Raw genomic sequence first — 19,179 nt, forward strand, 5'->3', positions numbered from 1 at the left:
ATTAGCTTCTTCCTCCTTGAAAGCCATTCTTCCCTTGACTTCCATTGACCACACCTCTCTGACAATTCCCAGCCTCCTTTTCAGGATGCTCGTCTGTTCGGTCTCTTAAATATCAGCATTTCTCTGGGTACTATCCTAGGCTCTTCTCTTTTTACATACTGTCCCTCCCTCACAAACCATTAGAATCAACTGGGGCTCTTTGTAAAGAAATGCCTAGACCTCTCACAGATTTGTTTTGGAATACAGCACAGACATTGTTTAAAAATATCCTTGCTGATTATAGTATTCAGCTAGGATGGAGAACCACTGCTCTAGGAAGTCTTGTTTTAATCATAACCATTCTCATCATTTCAATTAATATTTATATATTGATGGCTCTCAAATCTTTATCTGTAATAGATTCAAACATTTAGTTAGTAAGCATTCACTGAGTACCTGCTCTGTGCCTGACACTGTTCTAGGCACTGGAGTAGAACAGTGAACAGACAAGGTTCCCTACTCTAATACAGCCTAAATTCGAATAGGAGAGAGACAAATTAACCACAAAAAGATAATTTCAAACAGACAAAAGTACTGTTGAAGATATTACAAGAGATTATGTGAGTGACTGGAGAGAGGTACTAGTTTAGATAGAATGGTCAGGAAAAACTTGGGAGGGTGGAATTTGACCAGACACTAAAATGAAAAGGAGTAGCACTATATCCGTGGGAAGAGAATCCTTAGACAAAGGGAAGAACATGTAAAGAGATACTGAGCAGAAGCATATTTGGTACTATCAAGAGATGTGGTCAATGTGGTCGAAGCAAGGTTAAGAATGGATAAAATGTTAGGAGGTTGGAGACAGAGGAAGAGGCCAGATCCTACAGGGTTTGTAAGCGAGGGAAAGGAATATATAATCTATAAGCAAAGAAAGTCATCGAAAGGGTTTTAAAGAGAGGCACGACATATGGTCTGATTTACATTTTTCTATCATTTGGCTGCTGTGTGAAGAAAACAGATTTTAGAGGGGCAAGACTAGAAGTAGGGAGACAAATGGTAGGCAACTGCAATTGTCTAGAAAAGAGATGTTAGCTTGTAATAGGAATGTAACCAAGATAATAAACATAGTCTCAGAATATATTTTGGAGGCACAATTAAAAGGACTTGTATGTACTTTTATGAAAAAGAGAAATCAAGGATAAACTCTAGGGTTTTGTGCTGTTCTGATCTGGGTGGATGGTGGGGACATTTCCTGAAGAGGGGAATGCTAAGAAACTGATTTGGAGGAGATCAAAAGTTCTATTCAGTACATGTTAAGTTTTAAGCACTTATTTTATATCCAAGTAGAAAGATCAAGTCATCAGCTTATGGAAACATAAATTGGGTAGTCTTCACCATGTTAGACGGTATTTAAAACCAAAGCCTAAATGAGACTGTCCAAGGTAAAAGCGAGTGTAAGTAAAAAAGAGCAAGGGGTTTAGAAGAATCCCTGGGAAGCTTCTAACATGTGAAGGTCAAGTAGAGAACTAGCCAAGGAAGACAGACATATTAGCAAAAGTAGAAAGTCAGTGGGGGTGTGGTGTTGAATGCTACTTTTTTCTGAGCTACAGATCTGCACTTCCAACTGCAGAGTCTATGTTTCTACTTAGAGGTTTCACAAGAGCCCCAAATTCAACATATACAAAACTGAATTCAATCCCATCATCCCACCCCAAATTTATTCCTTTTCTAATGTTTTCTATTTCAATAGATGGACTAAATCCATTCAGTAGCACAGACCAAAAACCTCTTTACTTCCCACTATTTCTAACACCCAACCAAATTGTCAAATTTCCCTTCTCATTTCTATTCATCTCCTTCCCCACCATCACTACCTGGGCTCAGGCAAATACCGTATCTCACCTGGTTTACCATTCTTACTCCAGGTCAGCCTCTCCAATTTATTCCTCACAAGGCAGCCATAATCATCTTTCAGTTGATGCCACTCAAATCAGAACCAACCATATCCCTGCTTAAATCTTTTAAGGACTTCCTATTTGGTACTTCCCATCAGATGCAGCCTGAAACACTGCGTGGCCCCGTCTCCTGTATCTGCTTCCCCAGGTATGGTGCAGGACCTCACCGCACCATGGTAGCAGCATGGCATGGCACCCTCAACTTCATGCTTGGTGCTAAAGCTGACAGTGAGACCAATCTAAAATGCCTCCAGTCCATTTTCCAGGAGCAGGGAATGACAGTCAGTGTATACCTGGTGGGGTTATGGCTATTTGGCAACCTGCATGAACAAAAACAGCAGCTTTGCCAATTTGAGAATTTGCCCACATGGATTGGTGTTGGCGGACCTTCAGTTATGACAGCGATGTACAAGGCAAAGAAGAAACTAACAATCTTTTGAATAAAGTAGGAGAAAGAATGAAAGAATTGAGTCAGGACAGTACTGGGAGGGCAAAACAATTATCACCCATCGTTCAAGGAGGTGCCATTGACAGATACTGGCCCACTGCTGATGGGCGCCTGGTTGAATATAACAGATGAAATGGTGTATGATGAAGCCTCATCCTATCAAAATATTAAAATTCTGCACTCACAGCAATTTGGAAATATTCTCACCCTCAGTGGGGATGTTAATTTGGCAGAGTGATCTGGCATATACCTGGGCCATCATGGGCAGTGGAAAAGATTACACTGGCAAAGATGTACTGATCCTGGGAGGCAGAGATGGGGGCATATTACATGAAATAGTCAAACTAAAACCAAAGATGGTCACTATGGTAGAAAGTGACCAAATCGTGATTGATGGGTGTAAGAAATACATGCAAAAAACTCGTGGTGACGTCTTAGACAATCTTAACAGGGAATGCCATCAGGATCTAATGGAAGACTGTGTTCTAGTATTTAAGGATTTCAAAGAAGGGAGAAAGTTTGATTCCGTGATTAATGATTTGACAGCTGTTCCAATCTCCACATCTCTGGAAGATTCTACATGGAAGTTTCTCAGACTGATTATTGACCTTAAGTACTGATACAGGATGGGAAATACTTTACACAGGGAAACTTTCTCAATTTGATAGAAGCCCTGTCACTTTAGGGAGAACAGCTTGGGCGCCTGTATTATCCTGTGGAATTCTCAAAGATTTGTCTGTGTCCCTTCATACCTGGGGTTGTGGGTACTTTACAATTTGGAAGAAAACTAAACCTTCAAGATTAATAACACCTAATCACGTGTTTGACAAACACCACCATCCTGACCTTTATATACTGTATGCGACACCAGTGAGTTAGGCAATTGTTGTGAATTCCTTTAAAGGTTGTTTTTAATTCTTATTTTAAAAAAGGAAATGGAAAATGTGTATTTTGATGAGCTAGGGTGTTATTTTTTGAAAGTCAACTAAAGGATGATGAGGCAGCACAAGAAAGCTGCTGCATGCATTGAACCCCTAGAATGTGATTTTCGTTACTTTCTATTTTTGTGCAGGCTTTTCTGTTTGTTTTGGTAGACCTCCAATTTGGATGTTAGGAAGAATAAACCTCATTGTTTTGTTCCTGAGGGAAGTTCTTGATAGTGTTTCTTGTTAAAAAACTGACTTAAGACATTAAAATTTGGGGCTTATAAAACAGTTTAAAAAAAAGGGAATTGCATTGCTTCTATTAAAACTACAAAAGAGAAAAAAAAAAAAAAAGACTCCCTATTTGGAGGCAGGGCTGAAATGAAATGAAGGGACCTTATCACAGAACTTGTTTACCTCTCCAGTTTTATCTTTTGTTTGCCTACCCTTGAATTTTTCCTTCCAGTCACAATGGACTCTATACAGCGTTTCTAAAGTGCAGAGCCTCCTCCCTACTCTTTCTCTTAACTCCTGATTTGTTCATGTCACTTGTTTCCTGCTGGGAACACCATTTTCTCATCTCAGTCCCTTGGCCAATTCCTACTCTTTCCTCAAGATTCTCCAAGGCTTCCCTGAGATCATATGCATCAATTAAGTGTGTCTTCCAAAAAGCCCTTAAAGAACTTTGTATGGATCTTTACTGGAACAGTTATCAGACTTCTCTGTTATTTGTTCAGCAACATATTCAGCATTTGGTCCAAGCCTTACCCATAGTAAAAGTATAATAAAAAGTTCCTTAACTAATGCCAAATAATATACCATAGTTTTGGGTATGTTAACCCTGGCCTAATAGAATCTTTACCCTTCCTAAATGGCCCTTTAGGCCCTTATATTCCCAGCATCTAGAACACTGTCCTAAATACATGGTTCTCAACTGTATACTGGTACTTAAATTGACTGTATAAGATATAAAGATTCCCAGCCCTACCTCCTCACCTACCAGTAAGATTTAAACCCAGTAGACCTGGGATGACGCCTAGGAACCTAATATTTTAGCAAAGGTGATTCTGACTTGCCATCAGTCTTGGGAACTACAACTCTTAAACACAGTACGAGCTCAATAAATACTGCTGAAAGTAATTTTTAATTTACTAAATCAGAATGTTAATGGACAGAAGTAGAATTCACTTTCTAATTCTTTAGGGTTCGAGTCTGCTGTAACTGACAGCAGACAGAACAGCGTGACAGAACAATGCACTAAAGTACAAAAGTCCACAAAAACAAGCAGCCTTTATTGCAGTATTACAAAACACTTTCCATTTTGGCAATATTTTACAATGCACTCAGCTTCAAGGGTTGGGAAGGAGAAAGTTGAAAACTAAAAGGAGAAATTTCAACAGACATTTCTAAAAGAAAAACTGTCCCGCCCCTCCCACCCAAATAAAAATCCAAATGTCACTTAATTTCACTACCCAAGAAGAGGCCACGAAGAAAGCAGCAGGCAAAACTCTGGCAATATCACTATGGATCATGTCAGAGACAAACGAACATTCAAAACAGTCATCAGTACGGTCGGTTGCGCTGATCATTTCTGTAGTCGTTTCTAGGAATAAAAAATAAAGAACCAAACTAAATTCTAATTTTCTACCAAGGGACCATCAGACACTTTTTCAGGCAGGGTGCTGGTGACTGGCATCAGTTAGACAATGGATTTCTATAAAGATGAGACCATGCCTGATTTATCTGTATGCTCCTAGAAGGTATTTAGTAAATATCTAATTTATCAACTTTAAGGCCCACAAAGTTTCCAGAAGAAGCCTTGCTATCACTTACTCTTAAAATTTTTTCACCTAGAATAAGGAATCCAAACCACTAAGGTATTTCAGGAAATCAGAATTTATGCCAATTCTAACACTCTAAACAGAAGAGTGGAGCAGGCAGGGAAACACTTTCAAGTATGAATTCTGAATCTGCCACTTTTAACTATATGACCTTAGAAAGTTTCTAAAGGTCTGAGTCTGTAAAATGGAAGGTATATCTACCTCATGGGGTTGACAGAAGGACTACAACTACACTATATAAAGACACTCAGTGTCTGCCACACAATAAGAAGTGTTCAAGACATATTAATAGTCTAATAGACAATTAGACTATTAATAGTTAATAATACCTAACAACTATATAGTGCTTACTATGGGTCTGTAATTGTTACGACTTAATCTAATACAACTCTCTGAAGGAGGAACTAGCCTCATTTTACAGATGAGAATAATGATGCTCCAAAACATTAAATAATTTGCCTAGGGTCATAAAGCTAATAAGTGGTAGAGCCAGGATTCAAACCGAGACAGTCTGACTCCAGGCTCTGTGCTCTTAACCATGTACTATACTAATTTTCACTACCTTATACTGCCTCTAGCTTATAGATGCTTAGTATAATAACTGATACTACTTTACATCACTATTCCTTCAATGTTTTCTGCCTTAACACCATTCATGTTCACAGTGCACTCACATCAGTTACCATCAATAGAAAGTATATTATCAGAATCTCCAAAGAGACAACTATATGGCAGCATACGTGATTTGAAAAAGAAACTCCCATGAAAGGTGGGCTCTCTCCTCACTTAGATTAAGAATTCCTGATTGACACAGTTTCAATTATCTTTAAGGAAGAATAATATGAACACATGCACACATCCAAACAAATATAAAGATTTAAGAAGAATCAAAACAAAATAAATTCTAGAAATTGTTAAGAAGGTTAAGAATTAAATGCATCTTCATCCTAATTGAGAAGATAGTCAATGGGAAATTTAAGTCACAAAAAGTTGGAGACCCACCCAACCCCCCCCCCCACAAAAGTTACAAAAAGAGCTCAGCCCCTAAAATCTAAGAGCAGGGAGGTAAAAATGTTACCAAGTGTATTCTAATACTCACCTCCCTCCCATTTTGCCTCCATAGCCCCCACTTCGGTCTCCACCATAACCGCCTGCCCCACTTCGGTCTCCTCCGTAGCCTCCTCGGTCTCCCCCGTAGCCTCCTCGGTCTCCTCCGTAGCCACCTCGGTCTCCTCCGTAACCTCCTCGGTCTCCCCCGTAGCCTCCTCGGTCTCCCCCGTAACCTCCTCGGTCTCCTCCGTAACCTCCTCGGTCTCCCCCGTAACCTCCTCGGTCTCCCCCATAGCCGCCGCCTCGGTCTCCCCCATAGCCGCCGCCTCGGTCTCCCCCATAGCCGCCGCCTCGGTCTCCCCCATAGCCGCCGCCTCGGTCTCCCCCATAGCCGCCGCCTCGGTCCCCCCCATAGCCACCGCCGCCTCTGTCCCCACCATAGCCACCCCCGCTTCTGTCCCCACCATAGCCACCCCCGCTTCTGTCTCCACCGTAGCCGCCTCGGTCTCCACCTCTGCCCCCACGACCTCTGTAGCCCCTCTCTCCACCGTAGCCTCTCCCCCGGAAATCTGCAAGGTAGAAATGCAAACCAATGAGCCCAGCAAAACAATGTAAAGTCTTCTTTTAAAGCTACTCAGAAAACAAGCACCTTGTAGATGCCATTAAAAAAAGGCTGACCCACCTCCCCCTGTGGGACGAGAGTCCTCTGGTCTGGGCTCATTGCACTGATTGCAGGAATTTCTTCGAGCAAAATTCATATTTCCACATGACCTAAGATAGCAGGAAGACAAAATGCTCCTAGAGAGTCGCCAACAGATTCTGTACCCTTCTTGAACCCACTCCAAACCTCAGTCCCAACCCTTACTCCTTCAAATTAAATGGCGTACTTACGGATTAGGGCAAACCCAGTCCCCACTTTTGGGGTCTCCACCTCTCCCCTGAAAGCCTCCACGGCCTCTATATCCTCCACGGCCTGGAGGAAGTGAGGAAGGGGGAAAGGAGAGAAAAATCAGCAGCAGATATTAACGCACCAGATGAAAAAAATAAGAGCAAGTGTCTATCAATAACTGGACACCCCTCAAAAAACTAACCTTTATGGCAGGACTTTGTAATTTTTTGATATGAGCCTTACTTACTAAACGCAGTACATGTGGGAACAGACAGCACACATTATAGTGCAATTAATGCACTAAGAAACAAATTCTTTTTACTACAATACCTTACATAGTTTGAGAATCTCAGTGTCAAAGATTAAATGAGAACATATGTCCTAAATTTGAGGAATTGAATCCAACAGAAATAAACAAGCTAGACAGACCAGCCCGTTAATTAGGTATCTGTGCTGGTTTGAAAGGAAGTATGCCCCCTAAGAAAAGCCATGTTTTAATATAAATCCCATTTCATAAAGGTAGAATAATCTCTATTCAATACTGTATGTTTGAAACTGTAATGAGATTATCTCCCTGGATGATGTGATTTAGTCAAGAGTGGTTGCTAAACTGGATTAGGGGATGACATGTCTCCACCCATTTGAGTGGGTCTTGATTAGTTTCTGAAGTCCTATAAAAGAGGAGAATGAGAGACTCAAAGAGAGCAGAGAATGCTGCAGCACCACGATGCAGAGTCCACGAGCCAGCAACCTTTGGAGTTGAAGAAGGAAAGTGCCTCCCGGGGAGCTTCATGAAATAGGAAGCCAGGAGAGAAAGCTAGCAGATGATGCTGTATTTGCCATGTGCCCTTCCAGCTGAGAGAGGAGCCCTGACCGTGTTCATCATGTGCCTTTCCAGATGAGAGAGAAACCCTGAACTTCATCGGCCTTCTTGAACCAAGGTATCTTTCCCTGGATGCCTTTGATTGGACATTACTATAGACTTGTTGTAATGGGGACATTTTCTCAGCCTTAGAACTGTAAACTTGCAACTCATTAAATTCCCCTTTTTAAAAGCCATTCCGTTTCTGGTATATTGCATTCCAGCAGCTAGCAAACTAGAACAGTATCATTAAACAATTGCCTACTAATTTCTAGGTGAGTAACAAACCTCTACATAGCTTTCCAAAGGAATTTTTTGAAACTTCTCCCACTACTTTCTGAGTTATCATTTTTATTTACCTAATCTATTTAGTATCCACACTTATGTTAAGACCGACCTAAGAAGTGAAAGGGGTAACAAGTCTGTACACAGGGATAGGGCATGGACTCAAATTCATAGACTCAAGTTCAAACTTGACTACAATATCCAAGCCTGTGAGCAAAGAACATCTTACCTCGCCGCCCACCACCACTTCCACCTCCTCTCATGAATTCAGGTCTTCTGGTGGCAAAGGACACTTTAATAATGTTGCCATGGAATTCTTTTCCTAAGAAAAACGAACATGGTTTTGAAGAAATGCTGACTCAGGTACCTACCCCACACTGCCAATGCCCCACAAAAATATAAAAACATTTATATTTTGGAAATGTTTAGTTTAGAGAAATAAGGCATACTGAATGTCCTCACAGAAATTCAAACATACTAGGTGTTCCAAAGAGTCAAGATAATAGTGTAAAACATTACACACCTATCAAATAGAAAAGCTCTTGTCACTGGAAGATAGTCATTTCTTACTAGGATAAAAGAAACAAAGAATCATGCCTAATATTTTTATGTGAAAAAGGCCAAATGTGGAACAACTTGTGTAGTATGTTACCATTTATTTTGTGAAAGGGAGTAAGTGTGTGTATTCATGCTCACACACACGTACTAATATATGCACACATATGCTTGCAATTGCATTGCTGACCCTATATCCTTTTGGGAGGAGAAATGAAATAACTGGAGATCAAAGGCGGAAAGTCAGCTTTTTTTTTAAGATGGGCAGGCACCGGGAATCAAACCCGGGTCTCCGCATGGCAGGCGAGAATAGCTCATTTTAAAATATATACTTTTGGTGCTACTTACATTTTTTTAACCATGTGCAATTAATATCTCAAAAAAACAAAAATGTATGTCTATACATGGATGCACATGTGCATGTGCACACACACACAAATTCTGGTGCCCCGGGATCTTAGGAAAAGGAATTAATCTCTTTATATTACATGAGAAAACTAATGTATAAGGAAGAGGTTCCTAAGGATTCATAAAAAGGTTATAAATCTTATTTCCTTATTCCCTGACCAAAGCCCTAATCACTGTGGCAGACAACTTGCTATGATGTCAGATGGTATGACAAGCACTTTGACATAGGAAACAACTCATGGATCAGTATTCTAAAAACTTAACGAGTTTAACTACTGAATTAGGTTTAAGAGAATCATATGCCCTGTGGGCAAAAGCCACAACAATTTCTGAACATACCATGTACGCAAAAAAAAAAGTAAAGAACACAGAGTTGGGGACAGATAGTGTATCACTGTGTAATCTCTGAAAAACTAAAGAAATGCAATTATATTTGGGGGGATATGTGCAATAATCTTGTAATCAGAAGGGACCTCAGAAATAACCCAAACAACCAAATCAAAAACCCAGAGGGGATACAGAATATGGAACTACTCAAGGATATTTATGTAGGAATAAAGGATATCTGAAAGATACTAGAAGAACATAATGAAGAATTCAGGAGGTTAAACAGAAAAACGGCGTACCTCACAGAAATGAAAGATACAGTAGATCAAATAAATATACTGGAGACACATGATAGCAGAGTTAAAGAAGCGGAAGAAGAATAAGTGAGCTAGAAGATAGAGCAAATAGAACTAGAGCACACAAAAGAACAAATGGCAAGAAAGATGGAAAAAAATGCAACTGGATCTTAGGGAAATGATGGACAAGAGGCGCCAAAATATAAGAATTATTGGTGTCCAAGAAGAAGAGAAGCGCAAAGGGTTGGAAAAGTTAGTTGAAGATAGAATTGGAGAAAACTTCCCAATCCTTATAAAAGACATGAATATACACATCAAAGAGGCCCACTGAACTCCAAATAGAATAATCCGAACAAGCCCACTGTAAGACATACTAATCAGACTGTCAGGTGCTGAAGAGAAACAAAGTTCTGAAAGCAGCACAAGAAAAGCAATCTACTACATACAAGGAAAAACACATAAGACTGATTGCAGGCTACTGAACAGGCACCACAGAAACAAGAAGGCAGTGGTATATTTTTAAGATCCTGAATGAAAAAGGCTTTCAACCAAGAATTCTTTATCTAACCAAGTTATCCTTCAAAATTTAGGGAGAGATTAAAATCTTCAAAGATAAAGAAAGACTGAGAGAACTCGTCAACAAGAGACGAGCCCTACATGAAATACTAAAGGAAGCCCTGTCAGTTGATAAAAAAGATAGGAGAGGGAGGTATGGAGGAGGGTAAAGAATTGAAGAATAGAATAAAGGTAATGTAAAGGAAAAGAAAGAGAGAAGGAAAATAATACACAGGTCCGACAAAAAGTAAAGGACAAGATGGTAGAATCAAGAACTGCTCTTACAGTAATTACTTTGATAATGGACTAAACTCACCAATTAAAAGATACAGACTGACAGAATGGATCAAAAACATAATCCATCTATATGCTGTTTACAAGAGACACATCTTAAGACTCAAGGACACAGATTGAAAGTGAAAGGGTGGAAAAAGATTTATTCAAGTTGTAACCAAAAGAAAGCAGGAGTAGCTATACTAGTATCAGACAAAACAGACTTTAAATGTAAGGACATGATATGAGAAAAAGAAGGCCACTACATATTAATAAAAGGGACAATTCATCAGGAAGAAATTACAACCATAAATGTGTATGCTCCCAATCAAGGAGCTCCAAAGTACATGAGGCACATACTGGAAAAACTGAAAGGAGCAACAGACATATCAACAGTTAATAGTGGGAGACTTCAATACATCACTCTCTGTTATAGACAGAACAACCACACACACAGAATCAACAAGGAAATAGACAATCTAAACAATAAGTTAAATGAATTAGCTCTAACAGATATATACAGACCATTACATCCAAAACACCAGGATACACATTCTTTTTTAGTGCACATGGAACGCTCTCGAGGACAGATCACATACTGGGACATAAAGCACTTTCTCTGATCACAACGGAATAAAGCTGGTAATTAATGATCATCAAAGAACCAGAGCTTGCACAAATATATGGAGATTAAACAACACACTCTTCATTAATAAGTTGGTCAAGGAAGAAATTGCTAGAGAAATCAGTAAATATCTGAAGTCAAATGATAATGAGAATACAACATACCAGAACTTATGGGATGTGGCAAAGGCAGTGCTGAGAGGGAAATTTATTGCCCTAAACATTTATGGTCAACTGATTTTCAACAAGGATGACAAAACCACTCATTGAGGAAGAATAGTCTCCAACAAATGGTGTTAAGAAAAGTAGATATCCATATGCAAAGAATTAAAGTGGACCACTATCTTACAATAAACTCAAAAAACAACTCAAAATGAATCAATAATTTAATTATAAAAGCTAAAACCATAAAACCCTTAGAAAAAAACATAGGAGAAAATCTTCAGAACTCTGTACTAAGCAATGGATTTTCAGCCTTTAAAAAGCAATGAGCCCCAAAAGAAAAAATAGTCAAATTGAACTTTATAAACTGAGAACATTTGTGTACTAAAGGGCATTATCAAGAAAGTGAAAAGACAAATTGCAGAATGGGAAAAATATTTGGAAACCATGTATCTGGTAAGAGTTTAATATCCAGAATACATAAAGAATGCCTACAGCTCAACAACAACAACCCAATTAAAAAATGGGCAGAGGACTTGAATATACATTTCTCCAAAGACAATACACAAATGGTCAACAAACACGTGAAAAGATGTTCAACAACATTAGTCATTAGGGAAATGCAAATCAAAACTACAATAAAATCAAAACTACACACACACTGGGATGGCTATTTCTAAAGAATCAAAATAAGTGTTGGCAAGGATGCATAGAAATAGGAACCCACTTCACTGTAAAATGGTGTACCCGCTGTGGAAAATAGTTTCGCAATCTTCAGAAAATTAAACATAGAATATATCATATGACCTGGCAATTTCACTTCTAGGCATATACCCCAAAGAACTCAAACAGATTATTTGTACACCAATGTTCATAATAGCATTATTCACAATAGTCAAAAGGTGAAAGCAATCCAAGTATCCATCACAAAAGAACAGATAAACACAATATGGTATATTTGCACACTGGAATATTATTCAGCTGTAAAAAGGAATGAAGCTCTGATACATGCAACAACATGGATGAACCTTGAAGACCCCATGCTGAATAAAATAAGCCAGACACAAAAGGACAAGTATTTATGATTTCACTTATAAATACCTAGAATAAGCAAATTCATATAGACAGAAAGTAGATTTAGAGGTTACCAGAGGCTAGGAGTGAGAAGAAGTGGGGATAAGGAGATATTGGCTTAAACGGTAGAGTCTGTCTGGGGCAATTCAAGTTTTGGTAATGAATGGTGGTGATGGTAGCACAATACTGTAAATGTAATTAATATCATTGAATTATACACATGAAAGTGGTTAATATGGGAAACTTCAATAAATTTCTTTTTAAAAAAGCATTCTGAAAACTTTCAAAAATAAATATTAAGTGGGAAAAAAGCATGAAACAAAACTGCATTTGAAATACAGTGATAAACTTTAAAATACATTTTAAAAGACTAGAAGTTAAAATATAATCAGCAAATATTAGAGTAGAGGATTGTGGATGCTTTACTACTTCTACTTTCCCATATTTCCTTATTTTCAGTGCAAAAGTCTTAATGTTTCTTCTAGATACGTATTTCCATTTGAAGGGAAATTAATCTACATTTTAAAAATACATAGATTCAAACAAGCCAACTCAACACATACTATCAGGGTGGCCTCAAGCACAAAGCATGAATTATAAATATTGAAGACAAACTAGGGTAGATAGAGTCCATATCATTATTAAAGATACAAAAAAACTTTGGCCTGTACTGTTAAAAGAATTATCTGTAAATATAAACATTAAAATAACCACTGACTACTAAAACTAAAAATCTAGACAAAATTTATCCAAATTACATGTTGAAAACTATATGAATGAAACATACCATCAAACCAATCAATGGCTGCCTTAGCTGAAGGAGGGTCATCAAATGACACTGTTGCCTCCCCTTTTGGCTTTCCCGTGTCCTTGTCTGTGTAAAGATTTATCATTGGTTTTCCAGTCTTCTTATTTGTCTAAGGGCAAAACAAGATGGTGTTAGCATTTTAAGATTAAGTGATCACGTACCATTTAGACAGCCAAAGATTTACTTTTTTAAAAAGGAATTTAACACATCCATATTACAAAATATGGTGCCTAATATAAAAATATAGTGATCTACATGTACGAACAAGGAAAACTCTACAATCTATATTAAGTGAAAAGCCAAATTATAAGATGATACATACGGTATCCTATGTTTTATTTACATGTAATTTCTTTAAACCCACAAATAATATAAATAATGCTTCACATAAATATATACCTTGTAAAACACAGAAAAAGGTTAGTAAGGATGTTCACCAGCAAACCAACAGACTTGACTAAGGAATATATAGAGATCTGGCTTGGATGGGGGTTAAGTGGATGGGAGGCAATGGACAATTTTTACTCCATCAGAACTCTGTGAATTTTTTTTTTATATATTTCCTATGTAATTAATTACACACACCCCCTAAAGAAAAGATTGTACAGACACCAAATCAAGGAAAATTGCAAAATTCTTTCAGGCAAATGCTACAATTTACTTCATACTGTTCTAAAAGCAATTTTCTAGTCGAAAAGATAGGAAATGCATGAAATGGAGCACAAGACGCTTAAGCGAAAAATATATGATAATGAAATAATGTATTACATTTTGCGCTAATATATAGCACAGACATCAATAACAGAAAACTTTTAATAACAACTTGAGTTTGTATAAACTGGTATTTCAGAATCTAAAAAATTATATTTTCAATCTAATTTGGTTCTCAATTTTAGGTGGGGACTATTTTAGAGCCCTAGGATTGAAAGCTAAAGCACTGATAGACTATGGAAAGGTAAATACAAGCAAGAACATCTCTATATTTAGCAAATTTAGCAAAGGCCTACAGACACGGGTGGAGCATGTGCATTAGGGCATTTTAAGAGACAAGTCATAATTGAGTATAGGCTTATTATGTAATCTATATAACTTAACCACGATGTTAATAATTATGGATTTTTCAATATAAGCCATATTTCATACTCACCTTGATAATTCCTATTTGCTTAAAGAACTCTCCTACTTGATCAGTAGACACACCCTCCCCAAGTCCTTGCACAAAGATTGTGTTGTTATCTGAATTATCAGATTCTGAATCTAAGGGGAAAAAAAGTTATGGTTAATTTTAGCTACTTCTTTATTTTACTATATCCTGTTCAGTAATCAAGAACAATAACTTACAGAACAATACTTGACTGTCTCTACAGCCAATGGAATAAGAGGACCAATTAAATGCTACATATAGACATGCAAAGTGATCGTAAGAGTTATTTGGTAGTAGATCAATTCTTACAGCTAAACTTTAAGTGAAATGGATCAAGGCCACCACTAAATAAAAGACATAGACAAATTAAGGGAGATCTTACAATTCTCATTCTTCAGACTCAGCTATAAGACAAGGGCTCATGAAGAGATGAAGTTAGTATAAATTAACATTCCTTTCTCTGGTGAGCTTTAATTCTTTACGATTAACCAGAACTTTTAAGGTTTTCTAGTAAAATATTCCCCAAATATGATACTTCAAACTTCTAAACAAGTCAACCAGAATTGCTGGGTTCCCATTCATTGCAATAAGCTTTGCATACACCAGAGGGTAGCACCTTGTACACACACCTTACCTTACACGCACACTTTTGGATTAGTACAACAAAGTAAGAAAGATGTACAAAAATTCAGTCCATCAAGGGATAATTCAGAAATTGCCATCCATATAGAATACTTTGGCATCTTAATAAAAACAAAAGTTCTGATTTCAATATATATTAAAATTTTTTGGCTCAAATAGATTTCTAACCTCTAAATCACAACAACTTCCAAAAGGCTCCATGAGCAAATTTGCATCCTTGAATTTCATTTAAAAACAAAAAGCCACATGAAATTTAGGGGTGTTTGCCCAGAGTAAGACAATTCTCACATGTATGAACCCAGATTTCTTAAGCCCACTAAGACTACCAATCTGATTTAATATTTTCTTACACACAACTCTTCTAATTACACAATGATACCAATTCTCTCATTAAAACTGATTTATGTTAATTAACTAATGATAATAAGCAGCAAAATTAAGTATTTCTTTAAAGAAGAAAAAGTAGAGCATGGGAAAGCATAAACATGATAATTTTCCCCAGCATACATTTCTAATCAATCCCCAACAATGGCAGCACTTCCAAATTGTCTTCCTCCTGTACTAACCCCTCTAAACACACACTTAAAAAAAAAAAAAAAAAAAAGCAACCAAAACTAACATTAACTGCAAAGTCACAGACTACCATAAATCTTACCAGCATCTGGTCTAGGCCCATAATCCCTGTGACCTAAAGAAAAGAAAAGGAAGAAAAAGAAGAAAAAAAAAAGCTATTTAAGGTATTCATTTGAAAATGCAAAAAATAACAATAATAACCAAGACATGAAAAGTCAATTATTTGCAAAATCCTTGAAGGTCAACCATCACAGATTATAAAATATATAAATTAATTTTTATTAAAAGTTTAAGAAATCAAGATGAATATCAACATTTCCTTAAACTTGTCTCAGATAGCACCTGCTACTTTGGCATTATGCTAGGATACTTTTGTTAAGCTCTGGTTGTAAAGGCTGATAGGAAAACCCTAACAATTTAAGAACACCATGTCAGCTACCTTTATAAAAAAATGTTTTGTCAAAATCCAGTGACGGTCTCATTGTTCACCACAGACTCTTTCATGCAAAACCACTGTGTAGAAACCCATTGGACTATTTAAGAGATCAACTTTGGCTTTTCAATGTTTATTCTGAAATATATGTGTATGTAAAAATTTTTAAAAGCACACAACACACCAGCCTCAACAGAGTACCAAAGGGCTTAGACTGCGTCTGTGGGATATTGGTGGCTTTTAGATTTATATAGCATTTCCACTGAAACATTTTGGGATACTCAGCACTTACCACCAAAATTTTTGAAGCCACCGCGGTCACCACCACTGCAGAGGAAAAATTGAAGAAATGATTTCTTCCTTAAGTCTCTAATGTGCTGAGCCCTGGGCTCAATCTACACTTAATTCTCACAAGTAGAGCGCCTAGGGAAACAGTAGCACCTCTAATTTTCCAGTAAGTTCCATTTCACAGACTTCAAAATGTTGTTTCCATGTAAGTGTTTTTCCCAAGGATCTATTTCAACAAGGGTGCCTTTTCAAGCTTACTATGTAACATATCTAATACGCTCTTATTTTAAAATCTTCCCAACCCCAAGCCAAAAGAATATTTATTCAAACCATAACTTAAAACTGGAGGCATAATATGAAGAATGTTAAACTAGAGTAAATATTCTTTCCAAGGGAATATTTTTAAAATATGAGAAAAAGGAAAAAGAAGGACTAGAAGAATAATATAAAGCAAGGTTAAGATTTTGATAGCAGAATGGGAAAGGTTAAAAACTTGAATATTATGTGCCATTGTGATATCAAATAGTAGGTTTTATGAGATGAAAAAAGTGAAGTACAAATATACATAAAAGTGAACCTGAATGAAAGCAGCCCTAAAATATCAAATTATTCAGAAATTCAATAAAATGAGAATAAAAGAAAGCATAATTTAAATTGCCTTCCTAGACCATGCTTGATATATCCTAGATATCTCTTCATATCAGAACTACTAAACTTTATGCTGTCATATGCTCTGCACACTGATCCAGAGCACATTAAGAGACAAAATGCGACATACTCCAAAATTACAGCTACTCTCCACAAGACAAAGACTTTAACTGGCAAATTTCTAAAGTCCGACAATCAATGGTCCTCATGCACACAGCTTTACGTAAGAAACTGAATAAGGTTTTTCTTTTCAAGGAACTCTTCAACCATCCATTAGAAGTTTGCTTCCCTGACTGAATTATGTCCTCCAAAAGTCAAACTATGGGCAAGGGTGGCTCAGTGGTAGAGTTCTTGCCTGCCATGCGGGAGACCAGGGTTCAGTTCCCAGAGCCTGTTCATGGCAAAAAAAAAGTCAAACTATGTGCTGACAGAGGAACAAGGAACAAAAATAACCAAAGCTTTCAGATGGTAATATACAATCTTCTAGTACAAATCTACCATAACACAAGAAGTTAATCCAATATACTAATGCATATAGTTGCTTAAAAACATGGGCTTTAGTGATTATCCTTTGGGTGGCTTTTCTGAGCCATACTGAGAACACCACTATGACTCAACAAGAGAGCACTCTCCCTCTGTAATAAATCTATTCTACTACCTTGGTGTAAAAAATGTCCCCTTGCAACCAGCTTAGGAATAGATACATGCATTCTAATTTGCTATCAATTTTTATTTCATTTCCAGAAAGCCTCGAAAGCAGGTGAATAAGGCTATTTCAAGGCTATGTAGACAACATGAAACTCAGGTCTTTCAAATACATAACAGCTTCCTACTAAGTCCTAAACTTCTCTGTCATAATACTACCCAAGCCCTTCCTACACTTCTAGATGATATGTACATCAGTACCTAACTCAGTGAGAAAGAGAAGCCAACAGGAGAGAATAAACCGCTGAAAATCTTATTAAAAGAAACCAAGACACCTCCGGTTTCTTCAGATATGACCATTAGAATGCCAAAGGATGAGAGAAAAGAACCAATAAAATATTAAGCTTACATTCCTATGTCAGGAGGTTAATGTCCCCTGAATAAAGTGAACTTTTTAAATAGGAAATCGGAGATCACTGTTTTCACAAGTGCTAGAAGAGATACCTATTACTTACTTTGCTGTCATCTTAACGGAGAACCAAATTGTTTAACTGGCCACAATGAAGGAAAAATATGCAATTTCACATATCAGCTAGTCCCTATAATTTCCATTCTGGCTAGGAATGTAAATAATTTTTAAAAAGGGCATACCTCTGCAGAAAGAAAGGGATACAAAAACAAATGGCATTTGAATAGGTATGATTCAAATGCCTATTCCTCCACATAATGATATTTAATTTAAGCCATCTTTACTGAGCATTTCCTTTGAAAGCACAGCAGGTGAAGATTTTGATACAATGGCCATAAATATGAAAACAACACAGTGCACTGGAAACAGTACTAATCTTCAAATCCAGTGACCCAGGATAGAACCTGAACCATCACTAATCAATCCTGAAACTACTGACAAGTCAATAATTCGCATTGGGTTTCGGTTTTCTTCTTTACAAAAGGATCTAGATCCTTGTTATTCAAAGGGTGGTCCATGGAACAGTAGTAGCATGGATAGAGTCTGGGAGCTTCTCAGAAATGTAGGATCTCAGGTTCTCTCCAGACCTGTGTCAGAATCTGCATTTTAACCAGATCCCCAAGTTATTTATATCACATTAAAGTTAGAGAAGCATTGGTCTAGATGATCTCTAATTCCATATGAAGCTTTCTTTCAAGTTCAAATGTTTCCATCATTTTCTCTTTCCTTATTAAATATAGTAAATAAACCAAGTAGTAAAGAGTTAAAAGAAGATGAGCCTGCAGTTAAGAATTTTTCTTTCAAACGTTAAGGTCAAATTACAAGTCCCCCTTCCACATACTGAGCAAATTACTACACAAAGGTATTTGAACATCTATAAGGCAAGACGTTGCCACAACAAAGCAAACATGTATGCAGGACAAAGCCCTGATGTAAGGGACAATGTGAGGTGAAACAGCAAAGGCATTTAGCAGAAACCTAATATAAACACACTCATCTTTATAGTTTAAGAAAACCAGTTGT

The 19,179-nt window shown here is 37.3% G+C and overlaps 1 protein-coding gene and 1 pseudogene across 1 annotated transcript in view; one reads left to right on the forward strand and one right to left on the reverse strand.

The window, feature by feature from the left end:
- The first annotated feature begins 1,525 nt into the window (after positions 1–1,525).
- Positions 1,526–3,261, forward strand: LOC143686641 (spermine synthase pseudogene; annotated as a pseudogene).
- Positions 3,262–4,576: 1,315 nt separating this feature from the next.
- Positions 4,577–19,179, reverse strand: part of TAF15 (TATA-box binding protein associated factor 15) — a 30,320-nt gene continuing 15,717 nt past the window's right edge. Inside the window, exons 8-16 of the mRNA XM_077165125.1 lie at positions 16,399–16,433; positions 15,756–15,788; positions 14,462–14,571; positions 13,294–13,423; positions 8,462–8,554; positions 7,088–7,169; positions 6,879–6,967; positions 6,246–6,765; positions 4,577–4,908 (exon numbers count right to left, since the gene is read on the reverse strand). Of these exons, the coding sequence (XP_077021240.1) occupies positions 4,869–4,908; positions 6,246–6,765; positions 6,879–6,967; positions 7,088–7,169; positions 8,462–8,554; positions 13,294–13,423; positions 14,462–14,571; positions 15,756–15,788; positions 16,399–16,433 (1,132 nt within the window). The 3' untranslated portion in view covers positions 4,577–4,868. The remainder of the gene's footprint in view (positions 4,909–6,245; positions 6,766–6,878; positions 6,968–7,087; positions 7,170–8,461; positions 8,555–13,293; positions 13,424–14,461; positions 14,572–15,755; positions 15,789–16,398; positions 16,434–19,179) is intronic.

This window comes from Tamandua tetradactyla, chromosome 6 (genome assembly GCF_023851605.1).
Source record: "Tamandua tetradactyla isolate mTamTet1 chromosome 6, mTamTet1.pri, whole genome shotgun sequence".
Lineage (NCBI taxonomy): Eukaryota > Metazoa > Chordata > Mammalia > Pilosa > Myrmecophagidae > Tamandua > Tamandua tetradactyla.